The 14215-nt window shown below is 41.5% G+C and overlaps 2 protein-coding genes across 4 annotated transcripts in view; both read right to left on the bottom strand.

The window, feature by feature from the left end:
- Positions 1–1481, bottom strand: part of abca7 (ATP-binding cassette, sub-family A (ABC1), member 7) — a 45405-nt gene extending 43924 nt beyond the window's left edge. For all 3 annotated transcript variants that reach the window (XM_041890397.2, XM_041890396.2, XM_041890398.2), the window contains exon 1: positions 1390–1481. The gene's annotated coding sequence lies outside the window, so the exon portion shown is untranslated. The remainder of the gene's footprint in view (positions 1–1389) is intronic.
- A 1734-nt stretch (positions 1482–3215) lies between these two features.
- si:ch73-40i7.5 (amyloid-beta A4 precursor protein-binding family A member 3) lies at positions 3216–14124 on the bottom strand. The gene is made up of 11 exons (XM_041890402.1): positions 13868–14124; positions 12001–13127; positions 11138–11168; positions 10878–11023; positions 10279–10365; positions 9763–9951; positions 9133–9312; positions 8276–8488; positions 7024–7143; positions 6462–6602; positions 3216–6300 (listed from the first exon to the last, which is right to left on the bottom strand). The coding sequence occupies exons 2-11, from the start codon at positions 13009–13011 to the stop codon at positions 6229–6231; spliced, it is 2190 nt and encodes a 729-aa protein (XP_041746336.1). The 5' UTR covers positions 13012–13127; positions 13868–14124; the 3' UTR covers positions 3216–6228.
- Positions 14125–14215: the final 91 nt, after the last annotated feature.

The following is a 14215-nucleotide window of genomic DNA, read 5'->3' on the forward strand; positions in this document are numbered from 1 at the left end:
ACATGGCTAATTCAGGTACAGATGGGAGCACACTGTCCTGTAAATCCTACATCCTCACAGGGAGTCTGAAGACACTGATAGATCAGGACAGGTCAGTTTAATCCAGACAATAAACAAGCTCTTTTAATTACACATTTGTACTTTACAGATGTAGTGTAGCTACAGTTGGAAAACTTTGAGAGTAATGTTATCTAATACTGGAGAGGATAAATATTTAACAAAAACACAATGACATAGCATGAAGAGGAGGATACTATGCTATTATGTCACGGAGGAGACAACGTTAAATCTGCTCAAGACTCCCCCCTAGGTTGATCCTGCAATCCTCATTATCCCAATTGGTTTACGTGATTCTGAGATTTCTAAATTAACTTTTGCTCAACAAATGCTTCCACGTCCTATCATTTGTTGATAAACAGCATTGTGTCATCTAAATTAATTCACCAGCAAACACACAAGTGATTTCACTTGCAAATTCACCTCAGGAATTTTTCATAGGCCTACCCCTAGTGTCAAGCTATTATGTGTGCATTCATCTGTGTACAACTATTCACTTTATCCGCAGTAAACTTTTATAGCATGCTTATTACCATAATGTGCAAATAAATTAATAGGACATCACAATACATGCTCAATGAGTTCCTTTTCTTTAAACCTCTGCACAACAACCAGATAAAAATGGTAAGGCTGATGTCAGACATGGAAATGACTGTACAGAACACAGTTCAATTGAGAACCCAGCTGGGGCCTGGATGAATGACACAGGTGGTCAGCAGACAAATAGGCCTACTTAAGCCAACCCGGTCTCCCCCATAGAGAATATCAACTGACCGGGCTCAAATAAAATATTAAAACTGCACCCTAAAATTAATAAGAGAGACATTACTAAATGTTTATGACAATGGATATGACCACATATTTTGGGGTAGAGAAAGTATGTCAACAACATGCCATACCAGTTAATGCTACACTACACAGCGATCACTCAATACATGTATCTTAACACGTTCATTAGACATTCATTACTAATTAATTCAATTAAAATTAAGGTCTTCATTAATCAAATTATAACTAAATTAAACGTCATCATTTACAGGGCTGTATACCAGTGGTATTCATTCAAACAAGTCAGCAAAAATGTTTTTTGTTAAAGAAAATTATTATACAATCAAACTATAAAAATTGACAATTATGATACATTAAAATAAATGACTGGTTATACACATGTTATCATAGCTACAAAAATTGACAGAATATAACAACTGAACATTCTATTCTCCCGAAGTGATGCTAACGTGTGTCGGATAAAGCAGCCTACGCAGTATTAAGGATTAAATTAGGTAATTTAGCCTCAAGAGGCATCCCGGGACTAGAATGTAATATGCTCACCTTTTGCATGAATGACAATATTCCTATATATCAGTGTAGATGTCCCAAATAAGTCTTTTCGGTACCGCATTGACGTAAACTGTGTATTTCAAGTGTTTGTAATTGGAGATGAAATCTACAGACTTTACGCCCACTGGTGGATGTTTATTGGCTAAAGGAGGATTATGACAGGCCTCACAGAAACCGGTTTCCTGTCTCATTGGTTGCAACACCGTCAATTCTTCCACTATTTTGGTACACAAATGAAGATGATTGGCCAGGAGTATGACACGTACAGTGTTACACAAGGTCGACTACGAATACATAATAACAGAAAAAGTTAAAGGAATATATTTTTAGGTGTAGAATAAAGCAATATAACCGAACATTTCAAAACTAAAATGGAGACATTTATAGTCGCTTTACAAATATTTTAGAGGCAATATTATAATTTTTTGTACCTTTATTTTATCAAGGAGTCCAAGGTCTCTTTTACAGATGTCACGACTTCCGCCGAGGCTGCCTCCCCTCCTTGTTCGGGCAGGTGTCGGCGTTCGTCGTCACCGGATTACTAGCTACTGCCGCTCCCATTCTCGTCACTCCACTTGTCTTGTCTTGTCAATCACACACACCTGGTGCTCATCCCCTAATTAGTCTGCGTATAAGTGTTCCCTCTGCCCCCTTGTCTTTGTGAGTGATTGTTATATGTGGGAGGAGAATAGCTCGGTTGAGATACTTCCTCATTTATTTTGCCAGGGTTGATTTTCCCGTGTCATTACATTTATTGTATTTTCTGAGACTGTGTTTGGTCAGGGAGGATTGTTTCCCCTGTACCTGTTTCGATTGCCGTTGTAGGCGCATTGTATGTCTGGAAGGAATAAATCTGCATCCGGTTATTTTACTCCTCCGCCTGACTCCGTCCATCATTCACCACAACAGATCAGCCCTGAATTACAGAATACACATACCAATATGAATACAAAACGCAAGCAGAAAAAAAACGGTCATAAAAAACAAACATTCATCAGTAATAAGGTCCTCAGTCAGCTTTCTGAATTGCCCTAGAGGCACCAAAACATCACATTTACGAACAATTTGAAGATTGTTCCACAAATAAGGTGCAAAAAAACTAAAAGCTGATTTATCTAAATAAATCAGTGACCAAAGGAATTTCCAGATTTAACCATCCCTGAGACTGGGTGTGGTAACTCATGTCTAAAGTTCAGTAAAGATGTTAGGTACAGTGAGACTTTTTGTAAAAGGGCTTTTCAAATGAAAAAATAGCAATGTATCAACCTACTTGACATCAAAGAGGGCCAACCAACTGTAGTATATGAAGATTATGACTTTGATAAGGTTTTAAGTGGAACCTGAGAGGATGTTTATTTAGTAGAGGGAGCCATTTTTTAGTGACACCCCTGTTCATTGGAGACAGGTGATTGGACAGTAGAGGGAGCCACCCATATTTTTGTATATCTTATGAGTATAGGCTAGAGACGAAGAAGAGCAGAGCAGACATTGCAATTTGGGAACCACTGCTCACTGCTCTCTCTGTACACTTATGCTGAAATCTTGTGATATGAATAAAACTTATGATCAAAGTTCAGTATAAGCGGACTCCTTTGTTTAACAGCAATAATTAGCAACATTGACTCGACACTACACAACTTTCTAGTAGAGAATGCAGTAATGAGTACTAAAATTGTCGCCTGTAATAAAGCGCAGCGCGCTATGATAAACTGTATCTAACGGCTTTAATGAAGAAAGAGGCAGCTGCATTCATATAGATGACAGATAGGAACGTCGACTGAATAATCTGCTTTCACTATTTTGCAAGAGCCAGGACCTTTTCTATAGAAGCCCATTTTTATTCTCAGTTTAACTCATCAATATGCTTTTTAAAAGACAGCTTTTCATATATCCAGATATTTGTAAGCTGGGACATGATCAATATGGACACCATCCAAAGTACAGTTATTTTTATGCGCTCTAGAGAACAACATATACATCCTTTTACCTGCATTCAATACTCATTTCAGGTCAAACTTTTTTTGTAATACAATGAAGGCAGACTGAAGTTCAGATAGAGCCTGGTTAACCGTGGGGGCAATAGCATACACAACAGTATCATTGTCATACAAGTGCAGGTTAAATTTTTTACAGACAAGTCTATATTGTTCATGTAAACAGTAAAAGGTACAGGACCCAGAACCGACCCCTGCGGGACACCTTTCGTAATATCCAGGAAACCTGATTTAACACCATCAGTAGATACACATTGAGTTCTGTCAGGCCAACTGAGGAAAGCCTCTGAATTTGGAGGGAGTGATCAACAGTATCGAAAGCCTTTGACAGGTCAATGAAGAGGGCAGCACAATGTTGCCTTTTATCCATACATCAATTATAACTAGGGATGCAGCAGAGATAGTGCTATGACCTGGTCTAAAACACAACTGATGTACATTTAGAATACATTTCAAAGATCAGAAAGAACTTAGCTGAGAATTAATCAAGGATTCTAATATTTTAGCTAGGCAAGAAAGTTTAGAAATAGGGCGATAATTATTTAGGTCACAAGGGTCACCACCTTTGTGAAGGGGGAGTACATGGGCCGCCTTCCAACTTTGGGGATGGTAGCAGATATAATCGTGAGGTTAAAAATATGGGTTAATGATTCAGCAATCAGGGGGGCAGAGAGCTGCAGAAATTTTTTATCAAGCATATCAGCCCCAGAGTACCTTTTTTACATCAATCTTAAGGCATCTAGCACATCACAGATAGTAAATTGTTGAAATGAAAACAAAAATTCACTAGAAGTTGACGGGTTAACTGTCAATTGACTGACCAAGGTAAATTAAACCACAGTTTCTCTATAATAAAAATCCAGCCGAGATAAAATGATTAAAAGCATCAGTTATCCCATTCTTTTCAGTTATGATGCCAGAGTCAGACATTACTTGCTTAGGCAGGGAAGATACATTTGTATGCTTCAGTGCATTTATTGTTTCCCAAAATTTAGAAGGATCACCAGCAGTCAGATTAAAAAGTAGCTTGGATTTAGCTTTCTTAATGAATGGTTTTATACAGAAAATGTGTATAAAATCCCTATAAAATGTATTTATAATTATATGACAATATTTTATGTTGTCAATAATTCTATTAGACAATTTCAGATATATTACATGCCTTACTTTTATCTTCCTGCATAAGTAAAATCAGGATTATGACTGCCATTAATTCCAAATAGACTGGTTTGGATTTCTCCCTGACCAATATGGCTGCCATTTTCTCCCGATTCTGGAACTTTGAGGGTTAATGACATAGCCAATTCTACCTCTATTTTGGCACACAAATTAAGCCGATTGGCCAGGAGTATGACAGATAGTGTTACACAAGATCGACTACTACTACTTAACAGAAAAAAGTAAGAGGTTATATTCTTAGATGTACAATAAGGCAATATAATAAATAGCCCAACATTTGTTTTTTGTAGACACCTTCCTATTAAAAATAAACAATTATGCATGACATATTGCAAGCACACATCATTCTTCAACAGGAATTGTGTATGCTAAAAATAGTTGGCACTGCAGTAACTGATTTCAAAAGTGGATTCAATATCCATATTTAGTTCACCATTCCACAACTTTTCGAAACGTTTTGCTATTGTGTGCCCTTATATGAAACAGGTATTGACCTGTGGTGACCAACGTGGCCAGGCCATATTCCTATCATAGGAATGTTGCTGGGTGCTAGACGGCATTGAGAGCCTCTCATCACTCTCCAGTCCGGCTCTGTCACTGTGGGGTCAGGCCTGAAACTTATACAAAATAAGATCCCTACATTGCAGAGAATGCACACCCATACTGATACTCCCACATATGATGAGTATTCTAAGATGTCGATATGTCACGGGGTTAGTATGTACCTTTTTTTGAGTCGATTTCTTCAATTTTTGCATTAAATATAAAACTGTGGAGGTAGAACGACAAAACATATCACACAATACCATTAGAGAAACAGCCTACAATACAGGGTTTAGTCACACATATCCCCAGTCCATAATCAATCAAAAACAATTGCTTGGGATAGATCAATTGTAATAAACATCCAAAACTGCATTCATTAAAAATATATCTCTCTTACGCTAAAAGTTACCTTTGATTCTGCAAATACAGAACTCAACATTATGCATTCTTCTAGGCACTGAAATGGGAATAGCATGCAAAATACAAAATCTTTCAGCATATTAATAGTACACCGTTCGAAGATAGCGTAATAATGCAACACTGATGTAGTCGCCTGTTGACGTGCATGTTACACAATGACATTGTCTAGAATGAGGCAGGAAGCACGAAATGACGAGAGACATCTTCCTTAAATAAGGCTTCTCTCCATTAACTCAAGTTCAACGGAGGCACATCTGCAACTAAAGAGCGGTGGTGGAAGACATGAATTGCACGTACTGCTGTTCCTGTTGAGAAAGATAATTAGTATAGTCGAAAAATAACCTCACTTTTCCTATTGCCAATCTTAGTTATCATTTGCTTTAAAACATCCCATAAATATAAACTCAGTTTTATACTTAAAAAACAAAAAGTGCTGCATCATGTAATTCCAACATACATACATCAAATATTCTGTACAGGTGGACACCCCTTTATGTTCAGTGGTGTATCAATAGCCAGCTGATGCAGTACAATTGCATATTAAAAAAAGTCCAATGAGGCTGTGAGTGAGCATGTGTATAGTTTCAAAATGGCATGTGTATAGTTTCAAAATGGCATGTGTATAGTTTCAAAATGGCATGTGTATAGCTCGTTTGCTTGTGAGCGCAGCAGCATTCTCTCCTCCGTTCTCTCAGAGAAATACTGGCGTATCTTGTCCCGTTAGAAGGCGATATGTAGAGGCTGGCATGGTCTTCAAGTGAATCTGTTCAGAAAGATGAACACTTATGAATGACAATGCTAATATTTCTTTGACCAATTAATTGACTAACTGAGTAATGCTCTGTCAGCAAAGAGAAAGTAGGCTTCTTGAAATGAAAGTCTGTTAAATCTATTGCTTCTGAGTTAGGGTTGAATTCCTCTCACCTCCCCGACTGCGTTAGTCAAAATGTGGATGATCTTTTCGTGAGGAGTGGCTACCACACTCTGCCCGTTGATTTCAATGATGCGGTGTCCAACCCGGATGCCACCTCTCTCCGCGATCCCTCCACGCATCAGACTGCAGATCTGCTCAAGGCAACAAGGGTATGAGAAAGATAGAAAAATACAGATTGAAAAGATATGTGAGAGAGTTGAGGTGATTGAAGGCTGTGAAGTAAGGCTATGAAAGTGGGCAATTGACCATTTTAGCTTTACTACTATGGAGTTCCTAAAATGGATGCCGTACAGGTACTATTCAATCAAAAATTCTGTTTCAGACCACATTGATTTCAGATTAACTTTAATCAAGACCATGTTCGAGGTGAGAAACAAAAATAACCTCAAATGCATACTACTCACTACTGACTGGACAGGGCCTGAGCCAAATAAATATTGACATAAATAAAACATTAATAACCTGAATGTTAGATCCTGTTTGGGGATTCTGTCTGGCAGTTGTTTAATAAAAATGTATAGTAAAATGATATACAAACTAACTGTCACTTACAATGCCGTCCTCCACACTGAAGCCCAACTGAAATTTGGGGTCCAGTCGCTTGATTATTGCCATGGTGACGGGAGGGCAGTGGACGATACTGAGCTTCACCTCGGCTTGGTTTTTCAAATCCTTTTATAAATACAAAAAGGGGTAAATACATCATACAAATACTGGAGAGATGTCTGCAAACATAAATTTCTATGTCACCTTAAAGTATCCGTTCACTATCTAACTGCATTCTATGCTTCTTACATGATGAAAGGCATTCACAGAATGGGTATTGTGTGTGTGTGCATCCGTGCATGTGCGTAGAATACATTTAACAAAACACTATTAGGTGAACAAATCAAACATCCTACCATCAAGTCCAACCTCATGCCAAAATAATATTTTAGAAAGCAAACATTTCCACCAATTCTTCTCCCCCTCTACACATCAGTCTCAATGACAGGGATCATCAACTAGATTCAGCCGCGGGCAGATTTTTTTTCTACAGTGGATGGTCAGGGGGCCGGAACATAATTACAAATAACTTGTAGACTGCAAATTGACCGCAAGAAGCCCAAACAGATATAATACTTGACTAAAACAATCATTTCAAACCTTGCTTACATTTGTATACAATCGTACACTGAGAATACAAAACATTAGGAACACCTGCTCTTTCCATGACAGACTGAACAAGTGAATCCAGATGAAAGCCATGATGCCTTATTGATGTCACTTGTTAAATCCACTTCAAATCAGTGTAGATGAAGGAGAGGAGACAGGTTAAAGAAGGATTTTTAAGACTCGAGACAATTGAGACATGGATTGTGTATGTGTGCCATTCAGAGGGTGAATGGCCAAGACCAAATATTTAAGTGCCTTTGAACGGGGTATGGTAGTAGGTGCCAGGCGCATCGGTTAATATTAGGAAGGGGTTCCTAATGTTTGGTATACTCAGTGTATATTTCTCTATTATGCATGGGAATACTTTGGAACAGATTTTCAAAATGTGTATCACTTGGAGCTGATTTGCTGGTGTCTTTACAGTCTATTATGTCCAACATTAAAACATCTAAACAAACGTATTTTTGCTCAGTAAACATGGGGGGGCAAATAAAATCACCTGCGGGCCGCAGTTGGGGAACACTGCTCTATGACTTCAACTTCATCAATACAGCACCATCTAGTGTGCATTCTACGAACTACACGATAGACACAGCCAACAGTCACAGGAACTAATGAAACACAGAGGCACAACACAACCCCCTCTTACCCGTATGATACTCTGGCAGGTAGTTATGGGGAGGCCCACTAGGCTGGTGCTATTGACGGACATGATGCGGTCTCCAATGCTGAGGGCCCCGCAGCGCTCTGCAGGGCCACCATGGAGCAGGTTGGCCACCACCACCGTGGGCAGGATGGACCCCCAGCCCGACTCCACCACCGCCACCCCCACTATCTCTCCAGGAGCCTTGGAGATAGACACCTGGACACAGACAGCGGGAAGGTGGTTTAAGAGAAAGATGGAATTTCATCTGGGTGATGTTCAGTAGGTAAACACCGTAGCAATACCTTTTGCAATGGAAAACAAAAATCTATGTTCTTAGTGGACAAGTTCAGGGAGTACCTCACCCAGTTTCAATTTTTTTAAAATCTTAACTGAACACAACCTTGATGTACATTTCACTTAAATCATGAAATGTATGGATCTGTTTCAGTAGTGTCTTGAGCAATAGAGTAAGTGGTTGTTGCATAGTGTACAACAAGCAAATATCTCTTTGGTTTATGAAGGACAACATTATCTCCATGAACAATGTTAAAACAGATTCTTATCTAGGCAAGTACTTCCCAACCCTCTCCTCGGGGACCCCCAGACATTTCACATAGTTTTTGTCGCCCTGAACTGGCAAACCTGATTCAATTAGTTAAGGGCATGGTGATAGTTGACTAATTGACTCAGGAGTGCCAGTTTAGGGCTACAACCAATATGTGAAACATCTGGTGGTCCCCGAGGAGAGGGTTGGGAAACCCTGAGGGGTAGGAGGAATACTGCGTTTTTAGACCTACACTCAAAAGGACACCCCGGCTGGTACTAACAACAAGGTGCTGAAATGCTGGGTGTTACTGTACCTCTCTGATGTTATCTGAATCAGAGAAGTGCACCAGGTCTCCGTTGTAGAGCTCCTGTGTGCCCAGGTAGTCACTGTACTCGCTGGGCCTTAGCTCGCTGGCCTTGATGCCGTTGGCATGGAGGAACTGCTGGTAGGCCACACCGAAGGCTTGGCCAATCGCCTGAGCGATCACCTGGGCCTACATGCAGGAGAGAGACAGTGGGCGTGTTCAGACATCAGCCAACAGTTTGGTAATCCTTTACATACCTGTTCCTTCTCACAGAGTATTTCATGAAGCCAAAATAGGCTGTGGCTAACGTATTATTAAACCTAACCATAACCTATCCCAAACCTCAACCTAACCCTAACAGTAATGAACTGCTAATTAGTGTTTCCTCCTGTTTAGCGACTCCTAGCATGAAAACTAACCTGAGTGCCAGGCTGTTTGTTTCTGTATTCAACAAAGCTGGTTTACCTAGTTGCTTAGACAAGACAACAACAAGTTGGCTCAAGTACTGCAGAAAAAGACTGGCACCGGATATACAAATTTAAAAAACCAGTTCAACCCAATCTAATTATTTTCAACCAAATAAACCCACAGAAAACCTATTGGACATAATGTTGTATGGTTTCCGCTTGGCTGACTCACATCATCGGAGTTGAACACATGGCAGATCATACAGCACTTTTTCTGTGGCCCGGGGGAGTTGGCCCCAGCGGGGTTCCCCTCCTGGCCTTTACGGCCCCCGGCCGACTTCCTGCGAGCCATCAGGACCACAATGCTGCCGATGTCTGCGATGTAGGAGATCATCTGGAGAGGGTGGTCCATCATGGCCTCCTATAGGAGAAACAGGAGGGATGAATGTATGGAAACATTTACTGTTTACTAACACTTTAGGTGTAAGTTTACTAACACTTTCATGAAAAATATCCATGATAGATCCATTCCCACTGGGTCTAACAACGAAGACGGCCAGGTTAGTCTAACAGCAACCGCTATATATCTAGGAGCAGTCAGCCATTCAGAAGGGAGAAAGCTGAAAAACTGTGTTACAGAATTCTCTTGACTATTCAACTGTACAAGTCGAGTACGACTCAAATTAGAGACACTGCTATTCAAGGAATGACCTTAACTACTTTGACATCCATTCAAACCATGTCATACCTGTGTGTCTGCGCTGAGGACTTTGATGCGCTGAGTGGAGATGAAGAGATCCACCTCAGTCATAGGCTGAGACTCTCCCTCTGGGGCCTGGAGAAAGACAAGAGCAGATGTTTTGATGACACAATCTAAAGCAGATCACACCTTTTTAGTAGAACGGTCTGAGCCATTCTGGCACCTTTGGCCTCTTGGACCTCCCAGTTCCCGCTTATCCCAGTCAAAGCTGTACTCTGTCCTGGCACCCCAATGCTGGAACAAGCTTCCCCCTAACGTCAGGACAGCCGAGTCCCTGCCAATCCTCCGACAACATCTAAAAAAAAAACACCCTACCATTGTACTTGTCTTTTCTTACTAGCACTGACTTTGCTGTTAGCTGTTTTATTGAGGAAAAGTTACTTACTATGACTGTGACTGTAGCACCACCCCACAGTGGGGAAAAAACATGCGAAAGGTTCTGCCACAGCACATTCTAACCCCAGCGGTCCCAATCGACTGAGAAATGTGGTTGTCTTACCTAGCTAACTTAAGATGAATGCACTAACTGTAAGTCGCTCGGGATAAGAGCGTCTGCTAAACGACTAAAATGCCAAAAGTAAACACACTTTGATCCTGTCCACAGCCTCTTGGGCCTGTTTCATTCGGGCGTTGGTGGAGGGGTTCTTGTCAGACTTGAGCTGGGTGGAGCCCAGGTACTTGGCCCCAAATATGACCCCATCCAGGAGGTCATCTGGGTCACAGGGGCCAGGCACTAACAGAAAAACAAAGTGACTTATCAGAAACGCATTATTATTATTATTATTATTATTATTGAGACCCCAATAAAAGAAGCACAGAAGTATTACATAGCCTAAGTTACGCTTACCATCTTTATAGGCTGGGTGGTCCTCTGTGCCCTGTAAGTGAAGAGGTCAATGATTATTGAACAAAGTAAAAGACACAGCTCATTTAAACCAATCATCAGCAAAATAATTGGTACTATACTGAACAAAAATATAAAACGCAACATGTAAAGTGTTGGTCCCATGTTTCATGAGCTGAAAGAAAAGATCACAGAAATGTTCCATACGCACAAAATTCGTATTTCTGAAATGATGTGCACAAATTTGTTTACATCCCTGTTTGTGAGCATTTCTTCTTTGCCAAGATAATCCATCCACCTGACAGGTGTGGGATATTAAGAAGCTGATTAAAAAGTATGATCATTACACAGGTGCACCTTGTGCTGGGGACAATAAAAGGCCACTAAAATGTGCAATTGGCATGCTGACTGCAGGAATGTCCACCAGAGCTGTTGCCAGAGAATGTAATGTTAATTTCTCTACCAACGTCGTTTTAGAGAATTTGGCAGTACGTCCAACCGGCCTCACAACTGCAGACCAAGTGTAACCACGCCAGCTCAGGACCTCCACATCTGGCTTCTTCACCTGCGGGATCATCTGAGACCAGCCACCCGGACAGCTAATGAAACTGAGGAGGATTTCTGTCTGTAATAAAGCCCTTTTGTGGGGAAAAACCTCATTCCGACTGGCTGGGCCTGGCTCCCAAGTGGGTGGGCCTATGCCGTCCCAGGCCCACCCATGGCTGCGCCCCTGCCCAGTCATGTGAAAACCATAGATATGGGCCTAATGAATTTGAAAATTGTTGCATGTTGCGTTTATATTTTTGTTCAGTATAATAACACCACCATTAATCATTAATAACAATCTTTCAGCATGTCAAACCTACCCGCTCACTGTTCTCTGCAGCGTTGACCTCTTCTGGAGCCTCCTCCCCTAACTTCATCCACACAGGCTCAGGGACCTCATCCTCAGGGAAAGAGTCCATGGAGTCATCCCTGTGGCGCAACCGCCCGCCGTTCCCAAAGTGGTCCCAGAACCTCTCGCCGTCCTCCTGGTTGTAGGAGACAGACACCACCGCGTCCATCTCCTCTCTCCGGGCCATGTAAGGAGGAACCTGGGTGTCAGAGGGACTGGGCTGGGGAACCTTCATCTCTGTACACTCCAGCAGCCCTAATAGGTCTCTCTGGTGACTCTCAGAGAACAGCAGCCCCGTGGCCTGGTTCAGGTTCTGCTCTGGTAGCAACGGGCTGACGTCAGTCAACAGAGATGGGCCTGGAGGGTCAAAGTCAGAGGGCTCAGAGAATGCTGATGGTGTAGGGTCAGAGGTTGAGTCCCTGGGGAGAGGGCTTTCTCTGATGACCTGGAGTCGGTTCAACAGGTGATGGATCCGAGTGTGCTCTTCGTCACCTGGTCTCCGGACCTCAACCTTCTTCTCTTCCTCCACCACTCTTTCCTTTTCACAAGGATCCAGGACCTGTTCGGTTGGGGTTCTATCCTCAGGAGCAAAGTAGATTAGCTCCTCCTGGCTGACTACCACAGGAGAAGCTACAGTGTCACTGGTGTCCTCTGGAGGCAGGGACTCACCTCGTACATCCTCTGGACTGTCCACAGGGACCGAGGAGGGAGGAAAGCTGGGGTCGTCCATCTCTTCCACTGACCCTGCTTCACTAGAGTCATCCGACCTCCAGTCCAGAGGAGGGGGCTCTATCAGGTTAAAGGAGTCCAGGTCCTCTGATTCAGGGTGGGAAGCTTTGGAGGCAGCTTTAGAGGTCTGGCTTTGACTGTCTGGATCACCTACAGCAGTGTTCTCCTGTTGAGGTGAGGAAACTGTTTGTTCCACCTCGTTTCCAGCAGGGCAATTATCGGCCTCCATTTTGTGGATAGCAGCATGGGTCATAGGCAGCACATCAACAGGTTGAAATGATAGAGACTCCACATACAAGCCCCTTTCAATGCCTTGTGGGGTGTTTCGGCAAAGGTTGAGCCATTTACAGGGGTTAATATACTGTTTCACTGTGAAAGTAGACAATTTTAAAACATATACATTAAAATAGATTACTTAATGTATAATCGTTTATATTTACACCATCAAATTGTTTATCGTCTAACACTATCCTACATTAACCAAAAGTACAAATGCTTTTCACATCCCCCATTTTTTGGTGCAGGGGATAATGAAAGCACCCTCTTTTTCTGTCTCTTCATTGGCCTATGTCCAAGATAGCAGTGCTACTATTGCCTCAGGCTCAAAGTACATGTTATTGTCATGTGTCACTAAGTCCCCTTTGTGTAATTAGCCTGACAATATGGTATGTTTGTATTCGTATTAAGCTACTATCATTGTAAAATGTTCTCCATATGTAACAAAATAGAGCTGTAACCAATATAAAACAATTATCATATAAGTAATTATGATGGTGAGCTACTCAACACATACAAATACAAGACACCAGTGTTCTGAATAATGACACTGAAAACATCTCATTATGCTGCAGTGCTGCTAGCTAGAGAAATTACAATAGCTCCTTGTTGTAGCCTGGCCGGATCACCAGAGCTAATTTGCTAGCTAGCTAGCTTCGTTTCGCTTCGCTTAGCTAACGCGTTAGCAGGTATGGCTAGCTACTCAGCTAATTTTCAGCTAATTTACAGCCAATATAAACTTCACTAATCTTCCTGCTGGTTTGCGAACAAGTTACAGACATTTAGGGCGATATTGGCATTACCACCGTAACTGACATGATCCAGACGCTCACCCTGTTAAATTCTGTATCCGATGACTGCTTTAACTTTACTGCCACGGATGAAGTTGACGTGGCTGGGAACTCTTTTGCAACGAAACAAGTCGGCAATGTAGCAGTGTCTTCATAGTAATAGCTACAATTGTAACAGCATTGTGCTGAGTCAATTAGCAGTACACTTACACTCGTCTCGTGTATGAAACATAAAATGCTGTTGTATAAATCTCTGCTACAGAGTTGCCGTAAATTGTTTCGGTGGTCTTCTCTGCTGCTACAATCAACGTTGATGTAATGCGCATGCGTACGACTGATTCTAGTCATGCTCAATCTATTGTCAAACTGAACTTCATATCTATAATAATA

Source organism: Coregonus clupeaformis, chromosome 11 (assembly GCF_020615455.1).
Source record: "Coregonus clupeaformis isolate EN_2021a chromosome 11, ASM2061545v1, whole genome shotgun sequence".
In the NCBI taxonomy this organism is placed as follows: Eukaryota; Metazoa; Chordata; class Actinopteri; order Salmoniformes; family Salmonidae; genus Coregonus; species Coregonus clupeaformis.